Source organism: Carlito syrichta, unplaced genomic scaffold, assembly GCF_000164805.1.
Source record: "Carlito syrichta isolate Samal-C Ts95f unplaced genomic scaffold, Tarsius_syrichta-2.0.1 Scaffold136318, whole genome shotgun sequence".
Taxonomy (NCBI): domain Eukaryota; kingdom Metazoa; phylum Chordata; class Mammalia; order Primates; family Tarsiidae; genus Carlito; species Carlito syrichta.
In genome coordinates this window covers 168,094-193,748 of record NW_007080414.1, presented here as the reverse complement: position 1 = coordinate 193,748, position 25,655 = coordinate 168,094, and the positions used below count along the sequence as shown (strand labels likewise).

The 25,655-nt window shown below is 53.2% G+C and overlaps 1 protein-coding gene across 2 annotated transcripts in view; it reads left to right on the top strand.

Moving 5' to 3' along the window:
* The window catches only part of PPFIA1 (PTPRF interacting protein alpha 1), a 60,052-nt gene that overhangs the window by 6,723 nt on the left and 27,674 nt on the right, over positions 1-25,655 (top strand). Inside the window, exons 8-19 of one of the 2 annotated variants that reach the window (XM_021708405.1) lie at positions 561-695; positions 1,991-2,074; positions 4,896-5,027; positions 6,365-6,427; positions 7,379-7,458; positions 10,183-10,318; positions 13,755-13,978; positions 17,690-17,921; positions 20,059-20,088; positions 23,054-23,205; positions 24,164-24,336; positions 24,901-24,994. In XM_021708405.1, coding sequence (XP_021564080.1) covers positions 561-695; positions 1,991-2,074; positions 4,896-5,027; positions 6,365-6,427; positions 7,379-7,458; positions 10,183-10,318; positions 13,755-13,978; positions 17,690-17,921; positions 20,059-20,088; positions 23,054-23,205; positions 24,164-24,336; positions 24,901-24,994 — 1,535 coding nt within the window. The remainder of the gene's footprint in view (positions 1-560; positions 696-1,990; positions 2,075-4,895; positions 5,028-6,364; positions 6,428-7,378; positions 7,459-10,182; positions 10,319-13,754; positions 13,979-17,689; positions 17,922-20,058; positions 20,089-23,053; positions 23,206-24,163; positions 24,337-24,900; positions 24,995-25,655) is intronic. The other variant, XM_021708404.1, reaches the window with a different exon arrangement.

Sequence of the window (25,655 nt, the reverse complement as noted above, 5' to 3'; positions counted from 1 at the left end):
AAGATGGTTTTTAGATTTTAAAAATGTTGTTATCTTGTTTACATTGAAATTGTTCAGAGTAAGAGAGTTTTTGAAACGAATAATCATGGCGGGGGCTCATAACAGTCAAAAAGGGTGCCTGATCTGAACCCCTGGGCTCAGGCAATCCTCTCGCCTCAGCCTCCCAAGTGCTGGGATGACAGGTGAGAGCCACTGCGCCCTGCTGGGTTTGGTAATTTTTTTTAACAAGGGTTGGCGAGCCCTTCTTACCGTGAGCTTTCTAGTAAGGATGGGCAAGCTTCTGCGAAAAACTAGTTTTCATTAGTGTCTGGGAACCGCTCTTGGCTGTTGTCATTTTTATCAAACTGCTCTGAAGGCGGCTGGCGAAGAGAGCGCTTCGCCAGGAGGCGCTTCGCACACTGAAGTCGAGCCAAGAAGGCGGGCAGCAAGAAGGGCCTGGCCGGGACGCGGCCGCCAGCTCTGCGGTGCTCAGTCTGTGCCGTGTTGCGGTCGACGCCAGTCTCTCCCAGTCAGGCGTGGTGGAAGGCTCGCACACCTTGATGCTTTTCTCTTGTTCGCAGACTGAAGATAAAAACCGCCAGCTGCAGGAGCGCCTGGAGTTGGCAGAGCAGAAGCTGCAGCAGACGCTGAGGAAAGCAGAGACGCTGCCCGAGGTGGAGGCCGAGCTGGCCCAGAGGGTGGCGGCGCTCTCCAAGGTGCTGGTCTGGGCTTCCTGGGGTCTGCCGCTGAGACTGTGGTCTGTCGCTGTGCTCATATCAGCATTCCTGAGTCCGGGGATCAGCTCGGGCTTGGTTTTAGTGCTGTTCTGTCTAGGATCGAATGCTTTTTAAAACATCAGGCAGGAATCTCCTCTTGTTATCCCTAAGTCCACCTCCAGGTTCATCAGGGCTATGCTGCTTGTCCACGGCAGGCGTGACCTGCGAGTCACTGCTTCTTAGGGTTAGGGTTAGGGTTAGGGTCAGTGTCGGGGTCAGTGTCACCAAGTCCAAGCATCGCATCAGAGCTTTGTGTAGCAGAAGGATAGCTTTTCTCAGAAATAAGAAAATACCCTTCTTTTAAAAAAAACCAAAATTTTTAATAAACACATTTTTAAGTAATTGTGTTCTTTTGAAATTACTTAAAAATATGTTTTTAAGGAGTATCCCTTTGTTGGACAACAATTGGCCAGGTGCGTGCAGGGCCCAGTCCTGGCCCTCGAAGTTCTCCCCACCCTCAGGGGAGGCATGCAAAGAGGCACCCTCGGGGGATGTGATGGGGCCTTGCACCTAGGAAGGGTGTGGCCTCTGGAAACTCAGACCCTGGTGAGCCAGGCAGCCTCCGGGTGCAAGGAAGACCCCGCAGGGCCAGGATGCAGTGGCCAGGCAGGGCAGGCCCGTGTCTCCACCTGTCAGTCCTACTTCTCCTGGCTGGAGCCTCGCAAGCTGCTGGTGGGGCGGTCCAGGAGAAGTTCCGGACCACCGGGGTGGCCCTGCTGGCCTGCCAGACCTGTCTTTCACCAGGCAGCTGCGGACAGCCGTTCCCGAGCCTTTCCTGTCCTCTGTGATTGGCCTTTAAAGTCTCGGTTTCTTCTCCCGCTGTCTCTGCTGCCGTGGTGGGCTTTGTAGTCTGACCCCTTGTCTTCCGGGAGCTCTGCCGTGCAGGAGGCTAAACTGTCGGAGCTTGCTTCCAAGCTCAGGAAGGTAGATCGTCTTGCTTCTCACCCGTGCTTGCTGCTTTCTGCTTTCCGTGCAACCCTCCAGAAGCAGTCTGAGGACGGGCAGCGCCACGCGTCCTCTGCTCCAGGCATGGGGTGGGCGGCACAGGCGGTGGCCAGCACCAGCCTGGCTTGCTTCGTGGCCGAGCACGCGAGCCCCGCAGGAGCTGCAGAGCGAGTGCTGCTTTCCAGGAGGCGGAGCGCGGCCACCAGAGCATGTAGTGCTTGTCGCTGCTGCCCTTGTGTGCGACATGGGGCGGGCAAGGGCGAGGCTGCTGATGGTGGTTTCGCCGACAGGCTGAAGAGAGACATGGCAACATCGAAGAGAGGCTGCGGCAGATGGAGGCGCAGCTGGAGGAGAAGAACCAGGAGCTGCAGCGGGTGAGTACCCACCGAGGCGCACCGTGGCTTGGCCGAGGGTGGCGGCTCTTCTGCACTCGCCCGGTGGGCATGGCGGCCCTCCGGCTCCGTTCCCCGTCATGGGCTTTACTTGGCTGCCTCGTCTCATCTGTGAGTTGTCCGCTGATGCGGACTCCCGCACGTGGGCAGTTTTACGTCCATGTTGGTAGCCCTAGGCAGCACTGCAGGGGTGACAGAGCACTCTCGGCCAGGGAGGCTTCCCGCTCCTCTGGTGGCCTATTGGGGAGCTCCTGGTACAAGCAGGGCCTCATGATCCCCGAGGCAGACCTGTGGCACTGGCCTGGAACCCCCGAGACACAGGAAGCCCATTGCCCTGGCTGGCTAGTCTGCTTGCTTGGCGTGTGGCACTGAAGCCCTGGCTTTGGGTCAGGAGCTTGCCCTCGAGCCCAGGATGAAGCATGCCAGCATCCCAGTGCCTGTCGGAGCAAGGCGAGCCGCGGCCGGGGCTGTGTGAGAAGGCACGCCGAGAGCGTGGCCTGCAGGAGCTGTCAGTTGTGTCAGGAGAGTTCTCCCTGCAAGAGTCGGGGGAGACAGAGCAGGAGCAGCCCCGGGACTGGGCACCAGGCCCGGCGGGCTGTGGGTCGAGGGGGCAGGGGGCGCCTGCAGAGCCCCCGTGTCCACGCCGGCCAGCGCCACGGCGTTCCCTCAGGGCCCTTGGATGTTGGGTTCGTCGGAAACTTGGCCTTGGCCAGGCGCTGCGTGCTTCCAGACGTGCTTCCGGGAAGTGACGACTCTGACTCCGCGGAGGAGATGGCATAGCGGGCACCCCTCCCCCATGCATGTGGGCACGCGCGCACGCTGTCTCGTGCACACTCACCCCGAACGCGGAGACTTCCGTTTCTACCCACTTCATTCCTGCTGGAACTGGTGAATGGAGTTACGGGGGACAAGTGTGCAGTGGGGGTGTTTATGACCACGGCAGTTAAACGTTTTGCTTTAAAAATGTGCAAATGCTGACAGAAGACAAGCCTGGCTTCTAAAGACAGAACATCAGCCAGCTGCTTTCTGTCCTGCGTGACATGCCGGGCCCTCTTAGGTAATGACCCGTGCACATGTTGGGAGTGTTCTGAGAGGGCTTGGTGTTTCAGCCTTCCAGTGTACTCATGAGGAAGGCGCGAGGCTGCTCCCGCCCTCCCCCACTGAGGAGATGAGCGCCCAGGGCTTGAGACGTGGCAGGCCTCGTGCGTGTCCTCGTGGCTTGCACCTCCTCCCTGGGCAGCCTGGCTTGAGTGCACTCTGGCGTGTGCCCTCTGCCGGGTAGGAGCCCCGAGCCTTGCAGACGCGCCAGGATTCTGAGGGCATGGCAGTGTCACTCAGATGGTGCTGCCTGCTAACGCTTCCTGCCCCCTTCCACCTGTCACTCAGGACATGGATGAAGCAAAGGGGTTTGTTTTGATTTGTGTTTTGTTTGTTTTTGAGTCAGGTTCTCACTCTGTTGCCTGGGCTGACTCACTGCAGTTTCGACCTCTTGGGCTCAGGTGATCCTCTGTCTCAGCCTCCCAAGTAGCTGGGACTACAGGTGTGTGCCACCATGTCCAGCTAATTTTTGATATTTTTTAGAGATGAGGTCTCTCTATGTTGCCCACGCTGGTCAAGCAAAGCTTTTGAGCCATAAAATTGGTTTTATAAAACAGACTTGTCAATATTGTTATCACATTTTAAAATGACTCTAATTTTTAATTAACATAAATTTCTATTGTGATCAATTTTAAGCAACATAGACATATAAAGAAAAAACGTGAATCAGCTCTGCTGATTTTTTTCAGAACTTTTTTTTTTTTGAGTTGGAGTCTCACTCTTGTTACTCAGACTGGAGTGTGGTGGCCGGAAGCGGCCACCGCAGCCTTGACCTGCTGGGCTCTGGCAATCCTTCCGCTTCAGCCTTCCAAGTAGCTGGAACTACAGGCGTGCGCTACCACGCCCGGCTCATTTTGATTTATTGTAGAGATGAGGTCTCACCAAGTTGCCCAGGCGGGTCTCGAACCCGCGGGCTCAGGCCATCCACTCACCTCAGCCTCCCAAAGGCGCGGGATTACAGGCTGAGCCACCGAGCCCGGCTCATTTTTTGTTTTTTGTGAGTCTCACTCTGTTGCCCGGGCTGGAGAACAGTGGCACGCTCACACCCACTGCAGCCTCGACCTGCTGGGTTCCAGCAATCCTTCCACCTCAGCCTTCCAAGTAGCTGGGACTATAGGCACATACCACCACGCCCAGCTAATTTTTAAATGTATTGTAGAGATGAGGCCTGACCAAGTTGTCCAGGCTGGTCTCAAACCCTGGGGCTCAGGCAGTCCGCTCACCTCAGCCTCTCAAAGTACTAGGATGACAGGTGTGAGTCACTACGCCTGGCTTACTTTGTAAATTACATTCGTTTTTTCCCCCCGAATCCAGACCCAAGTTTTTATTTACAAAAGGGAAGTTCTTCTGCCAGCGTGTAGACAAGCTGGTCCCCTTAGATGTCTGCTGGTGCCTGCTCGTAAATCTCCCTAAGTCCGCCTTGCAGTTAACAATGGGCGACGTTCCTGAGGCCCAGGAATACTCTGCCCAGCAGGCAGTGAAGGAAAAAAACAAAGCCAGAAACAGCCAGAGGCAGTGGACCCTTCTCGTTAACCATAGCTCTGAGACTTGTCCCCGCATTTCTGCGAGTCTGTGAGTCAGTCACCATGCGCAAGTCCACTAAAGGTGGCAGTGGGAGGAACAGCCAGGGGGGTGATGGCGCATGTGTGGCTCACTCTGTCAGTCCTTTTAACATGGTGCAAAGTCTCTGTTTTGCCTGTTTTAGGCACGGCAGAGAGAAAAGATGAATGAGGAACATAACAAGCGTTTGTCAGACACTGTTGACAAGCTCCTCTCCGAGTCGAACGAAAGACTTCAGCTTCACCTGAAGGAGAGAATGGCTGCCCTAGAAGATAAGGTGAGAAGGAGCACAGGCATCCCTGGGGGTCCCGCCCTTGGCAGAAGGGCTGCTCAGCGTCTCCCAGGAGTAGTGTGTGGCCGTGGACAGTCACCGTCTCAGAAGAGGGGAGTCCCTCTTCCCGGTGGAAAAGCACACCCCACCGTGTAGGCACTCAGCGAGCTCACTGTTGGCTGTGGCCTTGACTTGTGGGCACGTCTCGAAGACTGTTCACCCTTCTCATTCTCGGGCCAGAAGTAGGTACACGGTGCTGTAAAGGGCCAGATGGCAAGTGGCTTCGGTTTTAGTCATCATGAGGAATGAAGCAACTCTGTGCTCATCCGTAGTTGGCACAGACGCAGCCATCCACACACGTGCATGACAGGCCTGGCTGGATTCCAGTATCGTCTACAGAAACGGGCCGTGGGCGGGGGATGCGACCGAGGGGGCCTAGCTCACCAGCGCCTGCACCGGAGGCTCTTTTGGGCCCAGCCCTAACCTCTTCGTGGCTCTTGCACTGGAAGCATATACCGGGGCCTGTTCTAGGCCGCCTGGCAGCATAACTCATGTGTGAGTGGAGCCCTCGGCCGGATGGTGTCACAGAGAAGATTGGATCAGCTCAAGCCAAGCGTTCTCCCATACCAGCCCCCACCTTCTGTCTCTCTCAGTTGGTTTGGAAAAAGTCTAAGCCTGGACTGAGCATTCTCATCATGGGTGTATGGAAGGTGTCCCGAGTGAGGGGCTCCCCTGTGTCTGTCTGAACAGCTCTGTGGTGGCATTGGGGCCCAGGGCCTGCCCTGAGTGCACAGAGCCCCTGGAGAAGAGGCCCAGAGCCCGCCCTGAGGTTGGCTCTCAGGGCTGGGGGCATGTTCACCACTCGTTCCGTGCCACGTGTGTTCCCCCCCACAAACCTGATTTCGGAGGGCATTGTTAGAGATGGCACAGAGGAATTACTCCCGTGCCTCCTTGGTCAGTGGGTTAGCCCTGAGGTAGGAGTATTTTTATTTTTGATTTTAGCAATAGATTTGACACTTCATTTCAGGCCTCCCAATTGACCAGTCAATTACAAAACCTGTAAGTTAGCCTAAACCAGTTTGAATGAATAAAATGAACTTGTACCATGAACTCGACATACCTCCATTTAGAAAATCTGGTCTGTGAAGGAGTAAATTTCATCCGGTGGAGAACCACTATTAGAAGCCAGGATGGCCCCTGGGCAGCCTCTGACTGGACCATAGCACTCCTTGCACTTGGCTGACCTGTTCTGTGGTGGTTCGTGTTTTAAGCAAATGTAGCCAGCCTGTATATTGCGCGGGGCATTTTTAGGACTCTAAAGGACTGTGTTTGTCTTTTTTCAGAACTCTCTATTACGAGAAGTTGAAAATGCAAAAAAGCAATTAGAAGAAATGCAACATGATAAGGTACTTAGAGCTTCTGTAATTCATTTGGGAATCTGTTCAGAGCCGAATTGAACTGAGTGTCTTACTATGAGAGTTGCTGCAGGTGTTGGGTGGAAGCTGCCTTAGCTTTCCCGGGGGTCCTCCCAGCCTGCTGCCTGGGACTCCAGCACTCCTGCGCTGAATGCCTTCATGGCTGCGATGTGCTTTGAGTCTGGCAGTGTGTGTGGCCCAGAACTGTGAGTCCTTTCTGGGTTTATGTAAAGCTAAAATGCCGGCATGAGACCTTTCATCAGTAATAGTGTGCTGTCTGACAGAAATAGCATCTGAGCTGCGTATGTAATTTCTAACACTCACAATTTAAAAAGTCGAAAGAAATAGGTGAAATTAGTTTTATTTAACCCAGTATATCCAAAATGTTACTATGTATTAGCACAAGCCTTAAATGGGCCTCTTTACATTCTTTGTTTTCAGGTTAAGTCTTTGGAATCCACTGTGGGTTTCAAGTCCGTTCAGCACATGTCCGTTCAGACGAGCTCATTTTAAGGGCTCAGTAGCCGTGCGTGGCCAGTGTTGGACAGCACAGATCTAGAAATGGAAGATAGCTTGATACAAGACCATTAAATCTTCGGAGACATACAGTAGCAAGTGACTCTTGTTCCCCTTCTCTCCCAAAAGAGTTCTGTACAAAATTAGTACTTGTTAATGGCTTGGCGTTTATCCTCTTAAAAGCTTTCCTATGATTAGAACACAGTTTTTCATTCATTAGGGCTTGCAGCATTAATGTCACAGTCTGGGTGTTTATGTTTACTGCAGTGTTCCTTGAGAGGATTTTCTCAGAATGGAAATGTTTGATATTTGTAACTGCTGATTTAGCCTGTCATGTTTATGCTCAATGTCTGAGCACATTCGAAGCGAATCATTTTATAAACCTAAAGGAGATAGCTGTCATCTTAGTCTTCTGCTGTTTCGTAGGATCAGCTTGTCCTAAACATCGAAGGCTTGCGGGCCGAGCTAGACCAGATGAGGCTGAGAGGTTCTTCACTTCATCATGGGTAAGGTATTCACCACTTGACAGCATGTTTCAGCACCCATGGTGTGTCTACAAGGCCATTCTGGGCCATGTGGCAGCATAACAGATACAGCTCAGGGTGTGACCTAAAGGGTCTGTCCCTCAGTAGCAAGCAAGAGAGTACAGTAATCTGCAGGGCAGATCCTAGGCCCTGGGTGATACCGCTGGTACAGCTCAGAAATAGGAAGAGGCTGGGAAGGCGGGGATGGCCAGCTAGGATTTGGGTGTATCAAGGTGGCACTGGCAGAGCTTGGCACTGACGGCGGGGGCCCAGGAGGACAGAGCTGGGATGAGAGACGTGGGACTGGTAGTCGTAGCCACAGAGTGACTCACGGGTTTGAGAAACACCTTGATGTTCGTGGACTTTGCACACCACTGGGAGTTTTTTTATGCTTCTTGGGAGACACTGTGGATTAATGATATGTAGATATTTTGAAGACTCTTGCACAGTACGTGGAGTTGGCTGACCTGGCTGGCTGTGAATGAGTCCAGCATGCTGCCAGCACATGAACCCCTGGTATCCTTATTTGTTCCCTGCTTACGTCTAGAGAGGCAGTCTGAAGTCTTAAAAATCTTTTTTTGTTTCTTTGTAGAAAATGGTCAAGTAAGAGTTAAGCTTTAGCACAAGGTATGGGAATGACTGACTGGTGACATTAGTCTGTAGGAAGCAGGCCCCTGCTTGAAACAGAAAAAGGCTTGGGGCCTGTACAGGTGTTTCTGCATTTGCAAGTTTAGGGTTTGGTGGGTCTGGGGTATCTTGCAGCCTGGTCCTGCTGAACCTGTTTCTTGGAAGCAGGAATGGAAATCAGTGAAGACAATTACAGGGTCGGAGCCAGGTGCTTTTACTGTCTCTGAAACCAGTGGAGGGTGACCCTTCCAGGAGGAGAGTTTATGTGCTTCCAGAGGAAAAGTTGACAAAGGCGAGCACTGAGAAGACTTGCTGGGTTTGGTGATGATGAGCCTCGATGCTGAAAGGCTCGAGTGCTGAATGAGGAGGGCAGGTCCTACCAAGAAAGGCAGGAGATGTGCATCTGAAAAGGACCGTGGGGTGCGTGGGGACCAGCAGCTTGATGTGTGGGAGTCTTTTGAATGAAGAGTCTTGGTAATGAGGGGAAGGAGGGGTGTGTCGCCCTGACTAGGAGGGGGTAGCAAAGGGGGGCATTTGAAGACAGGGAAGCCCTGCCCATGTTGCCAGCCAAGGTGAGATACTTTAAAAGTGAAAGAGAGGGGAACCGCTGGATATAGGCACCCCAAGGAGGCAGGAGGGAGGGTCCCAGTCGCAGTGGCCATGTGGGTCTGAAGACAGGAGGCAGGAGGGGCGGGTAAGGGGACAGGACTTGTTTCCCGGGGGCAGATCTAGAGATTTCAGGGAGGGGAGGAGCCATTGCAACAGGGGGTGGGGCCTGGGGAGAGAAGGGCTGGCCAGCACAGTTGGCTGTCTTGTGTCTGTGATCTTCTCCAGCGAGAAGAGATGGTCTTTGCCGAAGAGCGGACAGAAAGGGATGAGCGGGCTCCATGGGTAGCGAGGAGCTGGTGGGTTGCAGCTGGGAAAGGTGAGCCTGGGGGGGTCCCCGCCAGGAGGCGCTGGTGGACCTCAGAGTGATGCATGTGCTTTGTGAATGAGTAGCTTTTGTCCTTTCTGAAGCGTGTCCCGGTCCCGAGCAGTTAAGCTAGAAGTGACCTAGAAAGGATGACAGTTTCGGTAGGAGTGAGGGAACGGCGGAGTGAGCTGAATGCGTGGTCAGAGGCGGTTCCAGGCCTCACCACCACGCAGACGGGTGGTGAGTCTCACGGACACCCACGGGGACCTTCCTTTAAAGTGCACTGAGCGTGTGCGAGCCACAGGCAGGTGAGTCGGGCTGGCGCTGGCCCTGTCTGCAGGTTGTGTGAGGGTCACCAGGGCCCCTGATGAGCGAATGGGAATCAGCTTAGTGGTACCATCTCCCGGAACCTTTGCCTCCGAGGCTTTTGAAGGGGAAAGTAGCCACACTCTTCCCCTTCCGCTTTCAGAGAACTAGGAGTTATTAGAGGAAGCGAAAATGAGTCCGTGACAGCTGGAGGTGTGGCATGCCATGGCCACGTGCCTGCCTGCCCTCTGCCGCCACCCGGCTTCTCTCGGGCCTTGACTGATGCCAGCAGGACAGTGGTTCCCCTTGGCGACTTGTGTCCGCTGCCCAGGGCCCTGGCTTTTCCTGGGGAACTCTTTAGCCAAGGGCGTTGGTTTTCTGCTCATCTACCAGCACATGAGGCTGTGTTCTAGACTCAGAAGCCCGAAGCCAGCTGCCAGGGCCAGCGCCCCCGGCTGTGGCCGGAAGAGGCTTCTGCCACGGGGCCTCGCAGGTGCCCTAGGTGGCCCTTGAGATGGGGTCCTAGCCCAGGACCTTGCGACAGCTGGCCTCACGCCACGGCCTTGGCATGCAGGACGTTGCAGAGTAACAAGTGGGCGTGCTTCCTGGGGCCACAGGGCGTGGGCGGGCTCGACGTACATCTGGCTCATCTCCGTGGTGGCCTGTGCCTGTTGCCCTGGAGAGTGCCACTGCCCACCTGCTGGGCTGAGGAACTAAACCTTGGCAGGAGCAGGCCCCATGGAGCTCCTGGGCAGGTGAGGGGGCCCGCCGGGCGGCCCTTCCCGTGTGGGACGACCTGCTCTCGGTGGGGGTCGCGCCATGCTTTTCTTCCAGTAATGCCTGCTCTGTTCATGTTTCAGCCGGCCACACTTGGACAGCGTCCCCGACTTCAGGTTCCCTGTGGCAGATGGTCACACAGACCCCTACGGTACCAGCGCTGTGCTGCGGCGCCCCCAGAAGGGCCGACTGGCAGCCCTGCGGGATGAGCCTTCTAAGGCAAGTCTCGGGGCGACGTTCTTCTGCCGGCATAACCGCGGCCCGCTTGCTGCGGTTCTGAGACTGCTTTGGAGTGAAAGTGTTGATGGGTCACTGTTCTCTTGCCAACTTCTCTCATTTCGTCCTTCTGGCTTTTTCTGGCTAAGAGTTTAACTTTTAGGGCATTTTGTTGGTGGTGGTGGGTTTTTTTTTTGGGAGTCAGACTCTTACTCCATCACCCAGGGTGGCTCGCTCACAGCCACCCCAGTGTGGCCTGCTGGGCTCAACCTGCTGGGCTCCAGTGATCCTTCCACCTCAGCCTTCCAAGTACCAGAACTACAGGCGCGGGCTACCATATCCGGCTAATTTTTGTTTTATTGTAGAGACGAGGTCTTGCCAAGTTGCCCGGGCTGGTCTCAAACCCACAGGCTCAGGCAGTCCACTTGCCTTGTCCTCCCAAAGTGCTAGGATGACAGGCTGAGCCACCGAGCCTGGCTGGTGGCGGTGATTTTTAAAGAACAGAAATTCTGATAAAACACAGTCTGCTCTTAAATACAGTGCTAATTAGTATAGACTTGACGAACATACGTATTCATCATTTAGCGAAAAGAATTCCAGTCCCTTGTCAGTTGGGTGTGTCAGCAGCACAGGTCCTGACAGCCATCTGTATGATGTGAGTGCCTGTGTCACTGACAAGCTCGTCCAGGCCAGGCCCTGTCCAGACTCAGGGCTGATGCAGCATGCTGGAGACTGAGCGCACCCTGGCGCGCGCATGCTGGTGAGGAGGATGGGCAGTCGGCAGATGGAGTGCGGTGTGCCACAGGTGCCTGCAAGGCTCGGGCGTAAAGCAGTGGACATTCGCAGTCCATGTCCTGTGGACTCAGGAGCAGCCAAGCAGGCCGGTCCTGGCTCAGGGACTTGCCCGGCGCAGCTCGACTGGAGCTGGAGGCTGTGCTGCCGGCTCACTCCTGTGGCTGTGGGCAGGAGGCCTCAGGCCCTCCACTCGCGGGCCTGTCCACAAGGCTGCTCTGTCCCATGGCATGAGGTTCTGTCACGTCCGAGCCTTGAAGCCGCCTGCCTGCACTGCCACGTTGTCTGTTCGTCAAGCGAGTCACTCGGGCACAGAGCAAGAGTCTCCTCTACCTCTTGAGGGAGGAGTGTGACAGGGCTGTGGAGTGGTATCTGAGCCGTCCACTGTGCCAGGCGAGAGCAGGCGGGGAGGGACCCAGGGCACCCTGAGTTGTAGAGTGAGGAGAGAAGTTCTCAAATCGAGTGGCCAGCGAGATGGCCCGTGGGGGAACTGTGAGTGGACACAGAAGGCGGAAGGAGAAGGAGCCGTGCTGGTGTATCATTGGGCAATGGGATGGATATGGGAAGCGCCAGGAGGGGGAGGAGTCAAACGGTGCCGAGGTCAGGCCTGCGCAGCCAGAGGGTGGAGTCTGCCCTGAACTGAGGAGACGCAGGCCTGGAGGGGACTGCAGCTGAGAGCATGGCTGTGTTCAGGCTGACAGGATGGTCAGGTGTCCAGGGAGGGGATGGATGGAGTCCAAGAGAGTCTGGAACTCGAGATCCATACGGGGCGTCATGAGCATACAGAAGGTGTTCAGAGGCCAGAGGCTAGGCGAGGCCACCCAGGGATGCCTGTCAGCGGAGACTGCCAAGCATGGAGCCACGGGGCACTCTGGGACCGTGGGAGGGGATCGGGGGGAGCCTGCAGGAGATGGCGGCATGACGGTGAGGGCGGGCCCTTGGGCCACGTGGGCAGGCTGCTTCGGGGAAGGGGGCAGCCGAGCCCGGCCCTGCTGATGGGCCAGATCTGGTGGACAGACGGGACTGGGCGCTGCTGCGGGTTTAGCCATGTAGAGTGAGTGGGCCTTTGAGGGGTGGCGTGGCATGGCGTGGGGGCATGCTCCGGGCCAGCCTGCAGCCGGTTCGGGAGAGTGGGGCGGGGAGCCAGAGCAAGGCTGCTCGCTGTGGGAGGTGGTGCAGGGTGGGCAGGAGGACACGGGGGAAATGGAGAAATGGACGAACCAGTGGGGGAGGAGTCCGGAGAGAAGCCGTGATGCCAGGAGGGCCTTGTGTGAGGCGGGGCTGGGGCCAGTGCCCGGGAGGTGAGGCTGGCCTCAGTGGGACGCGGTGTGGGCCTCAGTGTGCGTCTGCGAACGAGCAGCCAGGCCGCCCCCGGAGTGAGAATGGAGGGAAGCGTTGGGGGTCTGCGGAGTGGAGGGGCACAAGAGAGTCCTGCAGGAGGGGGTTCCGCATCTTCGCGCCTTCTCTGCGTGTGTTCTGGTTATGAGCAGGGCCCATCCGCCGCGTCACCCAGCAGAGAAGTGCCTCTCCCGCACGAGCTGTGTCGTGGCTGGTGTCTGCAGGGCTGGTGCTCATTCCTGGCCCTCACTGCCCTCTTTGCTTGTTTTGTGCTTGCTAACGCCAGCCTCAGAGAAGGGAGGGTGTGGAAGTGCAGATTAGTCCCGTATCATATGATAACACTTGTAAGATGTTAGGACAACTGACGTGAGCCCGGCAATGTGTACTTACTATATCACTTTTTTTCTCACTAGCGTGGCCAGTTGGGGTACAGATGTATTTTTTTGTATTGATACATATTAGATGTACATATTTTGGGGATGCATGTAGTCATATGATATAGTCATATAATCAAATGAAGGTCCTTGGGGTACCCATCACCTTGCATATTGATGTTTACTCTAGGAGCAGTCGGATTCTCTTCTAGTTGTCTTGAAACGTACAGTCAGTGCTGGATGTGGCCACCCTACGGATCCATCGCACACCTGCCTCACTTCTGCCATCTAAGTGTGTGTCTGTGCCCACCGATCAACCTCTCTTCGTCCTCCCCCCTCTCCTCCCCTCCCTGGCTTATTTTCCACTTTTGTTTCTGCCTCTTGTCTCCCTGCTGTAAATTGCATCATAGAAATGCCTGCTAGGACATTAATGCCGAAAGGCAGTATAAGGACTGTTGTTACTGGGGGTGTTGTCTTCTCCTTTTCTAAAATGTTGCTCGCTCATAGGTGTGGGAACTTATAAGCAGGACCCATTTTTCTGAAATCTGGGCTCTCATTTAAAAATCTCTAAATTTCAGGCCAGGTGTGGTGGCTTACACCTGTCATCCCAGCACTTTGGGAGGCGGAGGCAAGAATATTGCCTGAGCTCAGGGGTTTGCGACCAGCCTGAGCTTTATGGCGAGAACTTGTCTCTACAAGAAATCAAAAAGTTAGCCGGATTAATTAGCGGTGGCACAGGCCTGTGGTTCCAACTCCTTGGAAGGCTGAGGCAGGAGGATCACCTGAGCCCAGCAGGTCAAGGCTGTGGTGGCCATGTGTGAGAGAGAGACTTCAACTCAAGAAAAACAAAAACTCTTAAGTTTCAGGTGGGTTTCAGTTTCTGTAGCTAATGTTCTTACTTTCAGTCTGCTAAGATTCAGCTTTCTTGCTGACAGGTCCAAACTCTCAATGAGCAGGACTGGGAACGTGCCCAGCAAGCTAGCGTCTTGGCAAACGTAGCACAAGCATTTGAGAGTGACGTGGATGTGTCTGATGGCGAGGACGACAGGGACACTCTCCTCAGTTCAGTGGACCTGTTGTCGCCCGGCGGGCAGGCCGACGCGCAGACGTTGGCCATGATGCTCCAGGAGCAGCTAGACGCCATCAACAAGGAGATCAGGTATGTGTGGCGGGACACAGCACGCGGCCCACGCACACATCTCTGAGAAGTCTCCTCCCACTTGGGAAAGGCTGGAACAAATGCTGTTGACATTTTCTCGGTGTTCCATGATAATAGATTTTAAGTTCTGAAGTTCAGGTAGCTAGGGCAGTCCCCATAGCTGTGGCACTAGTGCCTTTGTGTGGCAGATTATGGGAGCTGAGAGGGGTTTGGTCCCTCCCCCCAGACACTGGAGAGCACTGAAGGGGCTCTGTGCCCACATGACGGGATTCCGAGTCTGCTTGGCTCCCTGCTTGGCCATCCTGGAAGCTGTGCCTGTAGGGACAGGAGAGCTGAGCCCAGGTGGGGGAGGGCTGATGGCCCCGCCTCCTGGCCCATGTGCATAGGGCAGCTGGGAAGAGACTGAAGCCAGCTGTGAATCAGAAGCAGGTAGGGCCTTCCGTGGGCAGTACCAGAGGGCAGCGCCACTCCCAGGAGACAGTAGAGCTCAGGGCAGACAAGGGGGGAGCAGAGGGCAGGCTGTGAGGGGAGTTGCTTCTCAGCCCTTCCCAGCCCAGGCGTCCCCGTGACCCTGATCTGAAGGGAGTGCACTGCCGTCACCTGCTACCTGTGCATCCCTGCACTGAAGAGGCCACTGTGTGTCCTTCAGAGCATCACATTTCAGCAGCCTGTCACAGAAAAGTCGCGGTTTCCAGGTTTGCATCTCTCTGCTTACGGTTGCCTTTCACCATATGAAATGAACATCAGATGAAAATTCATTCCCTGTAGAACACGAGGGGTCAAAGGGAAGGTGTTTGCATCATGTTAACTCATCAGTAGTTGAGAAGTGTTTTCTTTAGTAACTCTGTTAGCTGCTCTAAGGGGAAATTTTCAGAACTTTGGACCAGCTGTGAAATGGAAGTGAGAATCGCCCGGATGTTGATGAAGAGGCCACAGGTAGCCGCTGCCCATGCTGGCTCAGTCTGGGGGCGCAGCAACATGCCCCAAGTCATCCTCAGGCCTGGGCTTGCAGGGCCCCAGGGCCAGCCTGAATGCCGGAAGAGCGACGCGGGGGAGCCCTGCCCTGGGATGAGGCTGCAACGTTCACACAGGGAAGCACTTGTTCCCGGTGGAGTGAGCGTGGCGTGGAGAGGGGAAGGCTAGCACAGGCTGGGGGAGCACTGACTCCAGCTTTCTGTCGACTAAAGGGAAACAAAGCTCGAGGCTCCTTGGCAAGAAGGCTTTGTGCTGCTGCCATGTGTGGCTTGCTCCGCTGAAGTTTCAGGGGCTGCGTTTAGAACGGGTGAAGAGGTTCTCTCCCCAGGGAGCCATCGCTGACCTGGGGGTCTGGGCAGGGAAGAGGTGCAAGACGAATAATAATAACAATTAATGAACAGAACCAGAGCAGAGCTCAGAAAGAGCTGGGAAATACGAAAGGGCTGTATGCCTTTAGTTTTCATGTTTTACAGCACATTGCTAGATAAAAGTGATTTTTGTTTATGCAATAAATTGACCTGGTATAAATGGTAAGTTCTGTCTACTGATTGTAGATTTTCTTTTGTTAATAAAAATGACCAAAAACACACTTTTCCTAGAATGTATAAGTAGAACTTTAATTGGAATGGTTACTACAAGGTTTCTGTGTTTTACTATTAGAGTGATTATTACTGGCCTAGTCAGATATTGCAACAGCTGTTAAGTGATCCTCGACACCTTAGAGAAGACCATCCTGAATTCCAAGTTAATGTAGTTTAGTTGACATGAATCTATGAGTCGGCTTTTTACTCTGTCGCCCTGGCTGGAGTGCAGTGGCACACTCACAGCCACCCCAGCGTTGACCTGCTGCACTCCGGCGATCCTTCCACCTCAGCCTTCCAAGTAGTCAGAACTACAGGTGTGCACTACTATGCCTGGCTAATTTTTTTTTTTTTTATTGGAGAAACAAGGTCTCGCCAAATTGCCTGGGATAGTCTTGAACCCTCAGGCACAGGCAGTCCATCACCTCGGCCTCCCAAAGTGCTGGGCTTACAGGCTGAGCCTCCGAACCCAGACTAAAAATGTTTTTAAATTTTTATTTGTTTATTTTTCATTGAGACCGGGTCTCACTATGTTGCCCAGGCTGGTCTTGAACTCCTGGACTCAAACAATTCTCCTGCCTCAGCCTCCCAAAGTTCTGGGATTACAGATTTGAGCCACCACTCTCAGCTGAATCCTGAATTTAGATGAGACTGGTGGAGAATTTTATCAAGTGACTCTTTTGTTTAAGTTTAAACTAAAAACAGAACAAAAAGCCGGGCTCGGAGGTTTAGCCTGTAATCCCGTGCCTTGGGAGGCTTAGGTGAGTGGATTGCCTGAGCCCGCGGGTTCGAGACCCGCCTGGGCAACTTGGCGAGACCTCATCTCTACAACAAATCAAAAAATTAGCTGGGCGTGGTGGCACGCGCCTGTGGTTCCAGCTCCTTGGAAGGCTGAGGCGGAAGGATCGCCGGAGCCCAGCGGGTCGAGGCTGCGGTGGCCGGGAGTGGCCACTGCACTTCAGTCTGGGCAACAGAGTGAGACTCCAACTCGAAAAAAACAAAAACAAAACAAAACAAAAAACCTCTATGTTTTCAAGTGTTTGGAAACTTCTGATTGCTTTGTGGATCTATTTTGTATATTTAAGTTCCTGGTTTCTAGTTGAAGAAGTATGTTGATAAATGTATAGCTTTGATCTAATCAGAGATAAAGGCATTGTAAAATTATGGTATTTCATTGCTTAGTAAGGAAATTATTAATTGCAACCATAGAAAAGGTTGTCATTCAGCCCCTTCCACAGTTTTATTTTATTTTATTTTATTTTTTGAGTTGGAGTCTCACTCTGTTGCGCAGGCTGGAGTGCAGGTACATGTTCACAGCCACTACAGCCTCGACCTGCTGGGCTCCAGTGATCCTTCTGCCTCAGCCTTCCAAGTAGAAGGAACTGCAAGCGTGTGCTACCATGCCCAGTTAATTTTTTATTTATTGTAGAGATGAGGTCTCACCATGTTGCTCAGGCTGGTCTTGAACCCGCGCGTTTAAACAATCTTCTTGCCTTGGCCTCCCAAAGTACTGGGATTACAGGCTTGAGCCACCGCACCCGGCCCCCCTCCACAATTTTAGTGTAAATAAGTAAACTTAAACCATGTCCGAATCGATAAGACTCAGTGGAAGATTTTGTTGTTCTAAGACAGTGATCTCCAACCTTTTTTGGCATCAGGGATCGGTTTCATGGAAGACAGTTTTTCCACGGTTCTGGAGGGCAATAGGGATCATCAGGCATTCAGTTCTTACGAGGAGTGCGCAACCTAGACCCCTTGCCTGCAGAGGAGGGTTTGTGCTCCTGTGAGAATCTGGTACTGCTGCTGATCTGACAGGAGGTGGAGCTCCAGCAGTCTTGCAAGCAGTGGGGAGCAGCTGTAGATACAGACAAAGCATCACTCGCCTGCCACTCACCTCCTGCTGTGCAGCCTGGTTCCTCACAGCCATGGACTGGGACAGGTCTGCATCCCGGGAGTTGGGACCTGGACCCCTGTTCTAAGATGCAGTCGGTTCAAAGAGTAAAGTAGAACGTTTTGCTAAAGCGTTTGCTGTTTGCGCAACTTCGTGATTGGAGCTACTCGTGGGAGTATAGAGCAGAGGCAGCTTGTTTGTTCATCCAGTCGCATTCATCTGCTTGCTGGCAAAGGAGGGATGACTGCTTTGTTTTCATTGCAGGCTGATACAAGAAGAAAAGGAAAACACAGAGCAGCGGGCCGAGGAGATCGAAAGTCGCGTCGGCAGCGGGAGTCTCGACAATCTTGGTCGTTTTAGACCAGTGAGCTCCATTCCCCCCTGCCCTGCGTCCTCGCTCGCCGGCTCCTCCCCTCCAGGCAGTGGCCGCTCCACCCCCCGGAGGATCCCTCACAGTCCAGCCCGGGAAGTGGACAGACTGGGCATCATGACCCTAGTACGTACCAGCCTGCCCCTGCCCGGCCCCTCCCGCAGCGCACCTCTCCTAGGCCCTGGCCGCCGGGAATTGCTTTTTCTGCCCAGGAGAAAACCAAGCCCATTCGTGACGCTCAGCGGCTCAAGATCTTTAGAACTAGCTAGTATTCCATCACTCAGCTGTGCCGAGTTCATTTTAATCTGTGGATGGCCAGGTGAGCGTGCCACCGTTTAGGTGATATCAGGCACAGCAGCTGGGCAGGGTACAGCAGCCGGAAGGGGAAACGCTAACAAAAGCGAATGCAGGCAGACCACCCATGGACAAGTGCTCCGAGGGGGTCGGTGCCGTCCCTGCCTTAGGGAAGCTGCCCAAGGTTCCTGGCCATGCAGCATGAAGAAAGGGAGGGAGGGTTTTAGTGCGACACCATTGCAGCCATGCTGCGGCTGCTTCTCAGCTTCTGGAGGGGGTGGGGGGGCTGCTTCATTACCAGCTCAGGGTCACTTCTGACCTGGAACGCAGTGGCCTTATGGCGTTCAGTGACACGATGTGTTGATCTGAGGAATGTTTGAACTTTCTCGTGCACTTCGTCGATGTTTGTGAGTGTATTACCCGTGCAGTCATGTTTCGAACTGAAAACATTTTGCTTTTGAACTGTGCTTCTGTCACATTTTTTCTGTCACCCTCTGTTTTCTTTTTCAGTTGCATCGTTAGCCAGCATACGGTTATTTCAGGGGCATGTGGAGTGGTTGCCAGTCCACCTTGCAGTATTCTGAAATACTGGTTCTGTCATTTGTGCCATTAACTCAGTGGCTGGTATCCTAACCTCTGGACAGTCTCGTTTGTGGCTCTGTGCTTATTGCCTTCCAGATAATTGGAAGAACAGTCATGTTTCCCGTTTCCTAGCTTTCTAATCCTGTATGCTGGCTGACAGTCTCTGTTTCCGCCTTCAGTTTTGATTTCGTGTTTCATCCTTTGCTTTTATTATTTTAGCCATCTCCAGGCTCATTTTTAATGCAGACCTCTGGTCGCCATCGATCTGTAGTTTATTCAGCCGACTCCCTTCCCAGGCCTACCCCGTGCGCTCACGGTTCTTCTCGGCCTGTCCAGGTATCCAGGCAACCATGTGGCTCTTGATAGCGTGTGAGTCTGTGCTGGACTGTGACTATTCATGGCTTGTTTTTTTCTCATTAAAAAATGTATTTTTCTCAGTAGTGATAAATGGTAATTAGTGTATCACGGTATGGTAAGTGTGGATATGGCTGAGCACAGTGGCTCACACCTGTAATCCCAGCACTTTGGGAGACCGGGCCTGGAGGATCACTTGAGCCCAGGAGTTCAAGACTAGCCTGGGAAGCACAGCAAGATGCTATCTCAGAAAAGTGAAGTGTAGGTACAGGCACAATATCGGTGGTTAAGAGTGTTTTTACTCAAATTATGTAGGATGTGTGTAATTCATAAACATACCCTGCATGAATCTGCTAAGTGTACAATTATTGGAAGCTTGACACAAACAATATACTTTCCAGTTTTGCTGCTTGTATTCAAGACTATAAATCTCATTGACTTATTGAACACACACTACTATCTCTGATAGACTAGTTTTTAATTAAAGTATCTTACCTGAGTCATAGGACAAAAAGATTCTACATAATATGACGATGCTAGCTTTTGTTGTTACATATTTTCACAGGGTACCTTTCTTTAAGCAATAGCTTTATTTTTGAGAAGTCGTAAATCAAATTCTGGCTAAGGACTTTATGTTAATGTTCACTAGGTGATTAAAAGTAAGTTTGGTTAGATTTATAATAGGTATTGCAATAACTTCCTCATTTATTTTAGTATTTTAAATTATAACATGGTTTTTATTAAATAAAACGGAAGTTATAGAGAGGTTTGGCTTAATAAGTCAAATATAATAAAATAGAAGTTTATCTTTCTGAATAATAATGTATATTGTTTTTCCAGTAAATCTTTATTAACTTACATTTAAATTTTGTGGTCAAAAAATGTCTATTTCCAGTTAAATTTTTTCTAGATTCTGCCTCACTTATATCAGTCCTGTCATTTTCATGTATTTATCTGTATTGATCTTGACTTTTTAACTTCAAAGTTTGCAGTAAATCTGGTTTCTCTTCATTTCTTTGCATGCATCTATCAGCCTAGTGATTTAAGGAAACATCGTAGAAAGGTAAATTATTTAGTACTTTAACATATCTTTGTATCTTCATAATGTATTGAAGAGTACCTGTCATATTTTATGTAAATATAGTATTATGTAGTTATGTGATAATGAGTAGTTGACATTTTATGGAAGTGTTGAAACTGACTGGCCCTTTTCTATGTGAGTGTACTGCTGGAAATTGGTCAGGCATGGTTTTCACAGAGCCCTGGGACCAATGTCAGAGGGTGCCGTTCTTCCACCTGTTCAGCCTTCCAGGCCTTGCATGCTTATTCATAGTAGATATGGGATTTTCAAAATGAGGGGTTGTCGCAAAGCTACAGATTTTAAATTCGGGGAAAATTAATTTTAGTAATAAGAAGAATAATAGCTGGTGTTTAGTAAGCTCTTGCTGTATGCCAGGCATTGTGCTGAGTGCTTTACTAATGATACGAGATGCCTGGGACCAGAATTGTTTCGGATATCAGATTCTTTAAAATTTTGGAGTATTTCCAATAGACCTGCTGGTTGAGCATCCTAGATCCGAAGTCTTGTAGCGAGCGTGTCTGCTGAGTGTCCTGGAGCATTTCACATTTGTATCTCATTTAACCCTCACACACATCCCGTGAGACACAACTTGCTGCTGTCGCCACATAGTGTGCAGTGCAGATTTGAGTTCACTTTTGCCTCATTCCACATGCTGGCCACTCGGCCGCTGCACCCCCTGGCCCTTCTTTTCTCCAGGTCCTCTGACCTCCCGAGCAGCATCCATGCAGAGGGAAGCTCAGGGTCCTTCTCCTCGGGTAACTGTGGCCTGGGCCGCCTCCTCGGAGCATGTGTCAGGAGCACATCTGGGCGATGGCTGGCTTTGTGCTCCCCCAGTCGCTGCCTCCTCACTTGCTGCCCAGGCCCGTGTTCTGTGTCCCACCCAAAGCCTGCCTCGTGGTGCAGGGACTGGACAGCCCTTCAGATGCGCGAGGGTAGATGACCTCTGAAAAGGCCCAAGATGTGGCCGGCAGCCGCGGGCGCCGCTCTGCTGGGCTGAACAGGGTGGCTCAGCTCTCGGGGCCGCCCCTGATGAGCTCGGGTCCTGGAGCGGCTGCTCACTCTGGGTGTTCCTTGGTTGCTCTCGGAGAAGAGGAGAATAACGGTCGAATGGTGTTGCTCTGGTGGTCGTAGACCCAGCCGTCCCCAGGGACAGGGAGCTCAGACCCGCAGAGCAGGACACAGTCCCTCTGGTGGGCTGGCTTGTATTTGGTTGTTTTTCCTTCTTTCTTTTTCGATAGCAAGATTTCCTCGGTGAGGGAAGCAGCGTGTGGGTTCACACTCAGACATGGTAGCCCGGTCCTGTTGGTCTCCGGTGGCTTCAGGTACTGCCTGGCATCCTTGAGGAGCCTTATCCTCAGGCGGTCGTGGCTGTCGTGCCAGGTGCGTGTGCCGACGCTGCCCACACGGGACCGTTGCCCTCCTCCTTGGCCTCAGGAGTGTCGGTGCAGGCTCAGTGGACCTCCTTGCTTTCTTGTGGAATCTGAGACCGGTGGAGGCGGAAGGCTGGGGTTGACGGCAGCACCTTGCTGGAGGACAGAGGGCGGGGCCGGCTGCATGAGCCGGGGAGGCCTCCTCAGGGGCCCTGGCTGGGTGAGCCAGGCTCCGCTCGTGGACCCCTGGTAGTGACAGGGCAGTTGTCACCTCACCCCCTAGCCTGGTGTTTGTTTTTTTAAAAACGAATGACTGTTAAGTTTCATACTGATACTCTCTGGCTCTGATAGCCTGTTGTCTTAGGATTGGAAATGGGAAAGGGCACAGGGCTTATCTGTATCTTAGCTGCTAGTTTGCTGCATCCTAAGCGAGTTGAGCTTCGTTTTGCACACATCCACCTGGTTCTCATGGAGTCACTGTGGGCTGCAGTGGGATCAACGTGCTTTGCACAATCCCGTTTAAAAAGCAGAAGTTTGAGCTTGGCACAGCGGCTTGGGAGGCTGAGGCTGGAGGATCGCTTGAGCCCAGGGGGTGGAGGCTGCGGTGAGCCGTGATTGTGCCATTACACTCCATTTTGGGCAGCAGAGTGAGAACCTGTCTCTAAATGAATTTTTCTCAAGAAAAAGCAGAAGTTCACTTTTTATACAAATGCTGGCCATGCATGTTTCATGAACTCTAGTGCTACTCAAAACCGGAGAACACAGACGTGAGAGCTAGACCTGCCCAGACCCCAAAGGTTGACTCTGTCACTGCTGCTACTGCCGTCCTGCTTTGCTTGACACAGGCAGACTCATATCCTTTTGCAAAAAAAAAAAAAAAAAGAAAAAAGACACTTGGCAGCCTGAAAGACATCATCTTTAATGACAAACCTGGAATTATGTCATCTAAGCCATACCAAACAAAAAGTTTTTAAACTGCTCATAAGTGCCTCTGTTTATAGCCTCCAACCCACACATGACCAAGAAATGGAACCCACACACGTGTATGTTTGGGCACGGTCTGTCTATTCCTTGCTTGTGTTTTTCCCCTATAGACAAAAAAGTATTAACCATTTTGCCCAAGAGGTTTCTGCCCAAATGACATCAGGAGACACACGTGTCCTGGGCTCTCCACAGCGATGGTCCAGCCTGGCTCAGATTTGCAATGCTGAGCTTCCAGGCATTGTTCAGACCTTTGCTGCCCCCCAGTGATCGTCCTCGTGATGTGCCGGGGAGTTCAGGGAGGGCAGAGTCTTGGGCTGCACTGGGGAGGTTGGGGGGCGTCCCGTGTCCTGCCTGGGTCCCTGCCCTCCTTTGTGGGAGGCTGAAGGAGTCTGTGCTCTGTGCCCGCTGTGCATGTGGGCCTGCTTCTCACAAGCAAGACCGTCCTTGGGAATGGCATGAGACTAGAGCAAGACTCCTGGCTCTGGCAGCAAGCATCGCCAGCAGGTTTTGCAATGAGTCCGTGGTTATGTTTGAGGCCTCTGACTCTTGCTGGCCGCCTGCTGCTAACTCACTTTGCGTTTCTCTCGCCTTAGTTGCCGGCTTCCAGAGAAGAGGTACGAGATGACAAGACGACAATAAAATGTGAAACCTCCCCCCCTTCCTCCCCGAGGTCCCTTCGGTTAGACAGGCTGCACAAAGGGGCGTTGCACACAGTCAGCCACGAGGACATCAGGGACATCCGAAAGTAAGGAGCAGGAAACCCCATGCAGAGCGTGCTCGCCGCCTCCTCCTCTTGCGTCTTAAGACATCTGCTCGTCTTTTCTTGAAGAAAGCAGCACTTGTAGAGCATTACCAGTTGGTTCTGCGGGTTTATTGAAATGTTACTCCCAGAATGCCTGTCACAGCTCCGGGGCTGTGGTGGCATCCAGCAGGCGTGCGCATCTGTTTGGGCACATGAGTCTGGGAGCAAAGGAGTTACGTGGTAGCAGCTTTTAGGAAGGCTCCACCTTTTCAGAGCCCACAGACTGACTGCCCTGGGAAGTGCCTCCTCTTTTAGCTGGAGAAGCTCCCAGCCAGGTACAGGCTTCTGATGAGTGCTGCTTGGTAGGATGGTCGCCCCAGAGAGTGCCATGTGTTCCTTACCATTTCCTCAGTGCCTCCCCTTGGGAATTGATGGATGATTGATTGTGCCACTAGCGAACCGGCCTCTCTTAAGCCGCGGTGTGTGGAGTTTCTTGCTGCGCCAGGCCGCGTGCGTGGAGGGCATGTGTTGGTCTCTGTAGCGCCCATGGTCATCCCCCAGCCGAGAGACAGGTGCTCAGGGCAGGAGGGGAGGGGTGGACCCCAGCATCCTGACTGTAGGACTGCTCCTGTGGCTTCTTGGGCAGCCTTGGAGCAGCACATGTGCCAGAGCGCCCCACGTGGGCAAGCCCCTGGCTCCGCACCTGTGGTCTGGGGTCCCAGCCTCCTCCGGAGAGCTCCACAGGAGAGTCCCGGCATCCCAGAGCCCGTCTTCGTGCACGCGCCACGGGAGCCAGCCCTTCCCATGCGGGTGCCCTGACAGGCAGGTGGGTGTGAAGGGCCTTGCAGTGCTGGCCAGGAGGCGTGAAGGCTAAGTGGCTCCGAGGCAGCCTGAAACACGCGAGGGGCGTGTTCTGGCATGATGAGAGCACTTGGCAACGCTCTGCTTTCTCTCCTCGCAGCTCCACAGGCTCCCAGGACGGCCCCGTGAGCAACCCCAGCAGCAGCAACAGCAGCCAGGACTCCCTCCACAAAGCCCCAAAGAAGAAAGGCATCAAGTCCTCCATCGGCCGCCTGTTCGGCAAGAAAGAAAAGGGCCGACCCGGGCAGGCTGGCAAGGAGGCATTCGGACAAGGTGGGTTCTTTCCAGCAGACTCCTCGGTGCTCGGGTGGGCGAGGAAGGCACTCTCGGGTGTGCCTGCTGTGGGCCTGGTGACAGCCTCCTGGGCATGGCCCGCTGGGAGCTCTGCAGGGTGGGAGCCGTGAGGGCACGTGCCTTCTCAGGGACTGCACTTCTGGCCGCCAGGCAATGGCTGGAGTTCCCGGCCGCCCAGGGGTGCAGCAGAGTGAGTGTCCTGAGCTGCCCTGGAGAGCTGTCTGACTAGAAGGAAGCGGGGAAGAGCTGGGCTGGGCCACCTGAGTGCTGGAGTCTGGGTCCGGGCCCTGCTTGGGTGAGCCTTAGGACTCCAGGGCCTGCGTCTGCGCCCTGCGCTTCAGTGTTCTCACCTGTGAAGTGGGGAGAAGAGTCGCACGTGCCTCATGGCTGTTACGAGAATTAAGGGGGATGGACCACATTAAGTCGGAAGCGTGGCCTTTAGAAAGCCTTCAGCTCGGCGCCTGTGCGTACGCGTCTGCCTGTCTGTGAAAACACATCACTGCGCCGTGTTGATTTTATTGTGGCTGTTCTGCTTCCTTGTAGCTGGTGTTTCCGAGACAGAGAACTCATCTCCGGATGCCTTGGGACTTAGCAAATTGGGAGGACAGGCTGAAAAAAACCGTAAACTTCAAAAAAAGTAAGCTTTGTATTATGTCTTCAAATCACTGAGCAGTTTGCAATGTGCCTCAGTTTGACTAATATTTTTATTGCTAACTAATTCCTAGCTGTGTATATACATTATCTTCTGGAACATTAACCGAAAGCCTTTATTAAGGCTCTCGTACTCTCTGGAGGGCTTAGAGCACTTATGAAATTTTGAAAGAACTCACACATGAGTTCCCAGCCACCCTGGAGAGGTGTCTGACTGGAAGGCGGAGCGGATAAGAGCTGGACTAGGCTGCCTGAGCACTGGAGTCCGAGTCCTGGCCCTGCGCTTCAGTGTTCTCGCCTGTGAAGTGGGGATACGACTAGCGCATGCCTCGTGTGGCTTTTATGAGTGCCCAGAGGGGTGGCGCACATACAGTGCTGTAAACAGTGCCAGCAAGTCGTAAACATAACGAGAGCCACGGTGGGGCCCGCCACTTGCCTGCATCGGAATCTGCTGTTCGTACTCGGGATGTGTCTGGAGACATTCTCTGGGTTGCATTTTTTCTCTTCCTGTAGATTTTATACTTTTTTTTCTTTTTTTTTGAGTTGGAGTCTCACTCTGTCGCCCAGACTGGAGTGCAGTGGCCGCTCCCGGCCACCGCAACCTCGCCTGCTGGGCTCCGGTGATCCTTCCGCCTCCGCCTTCCGAG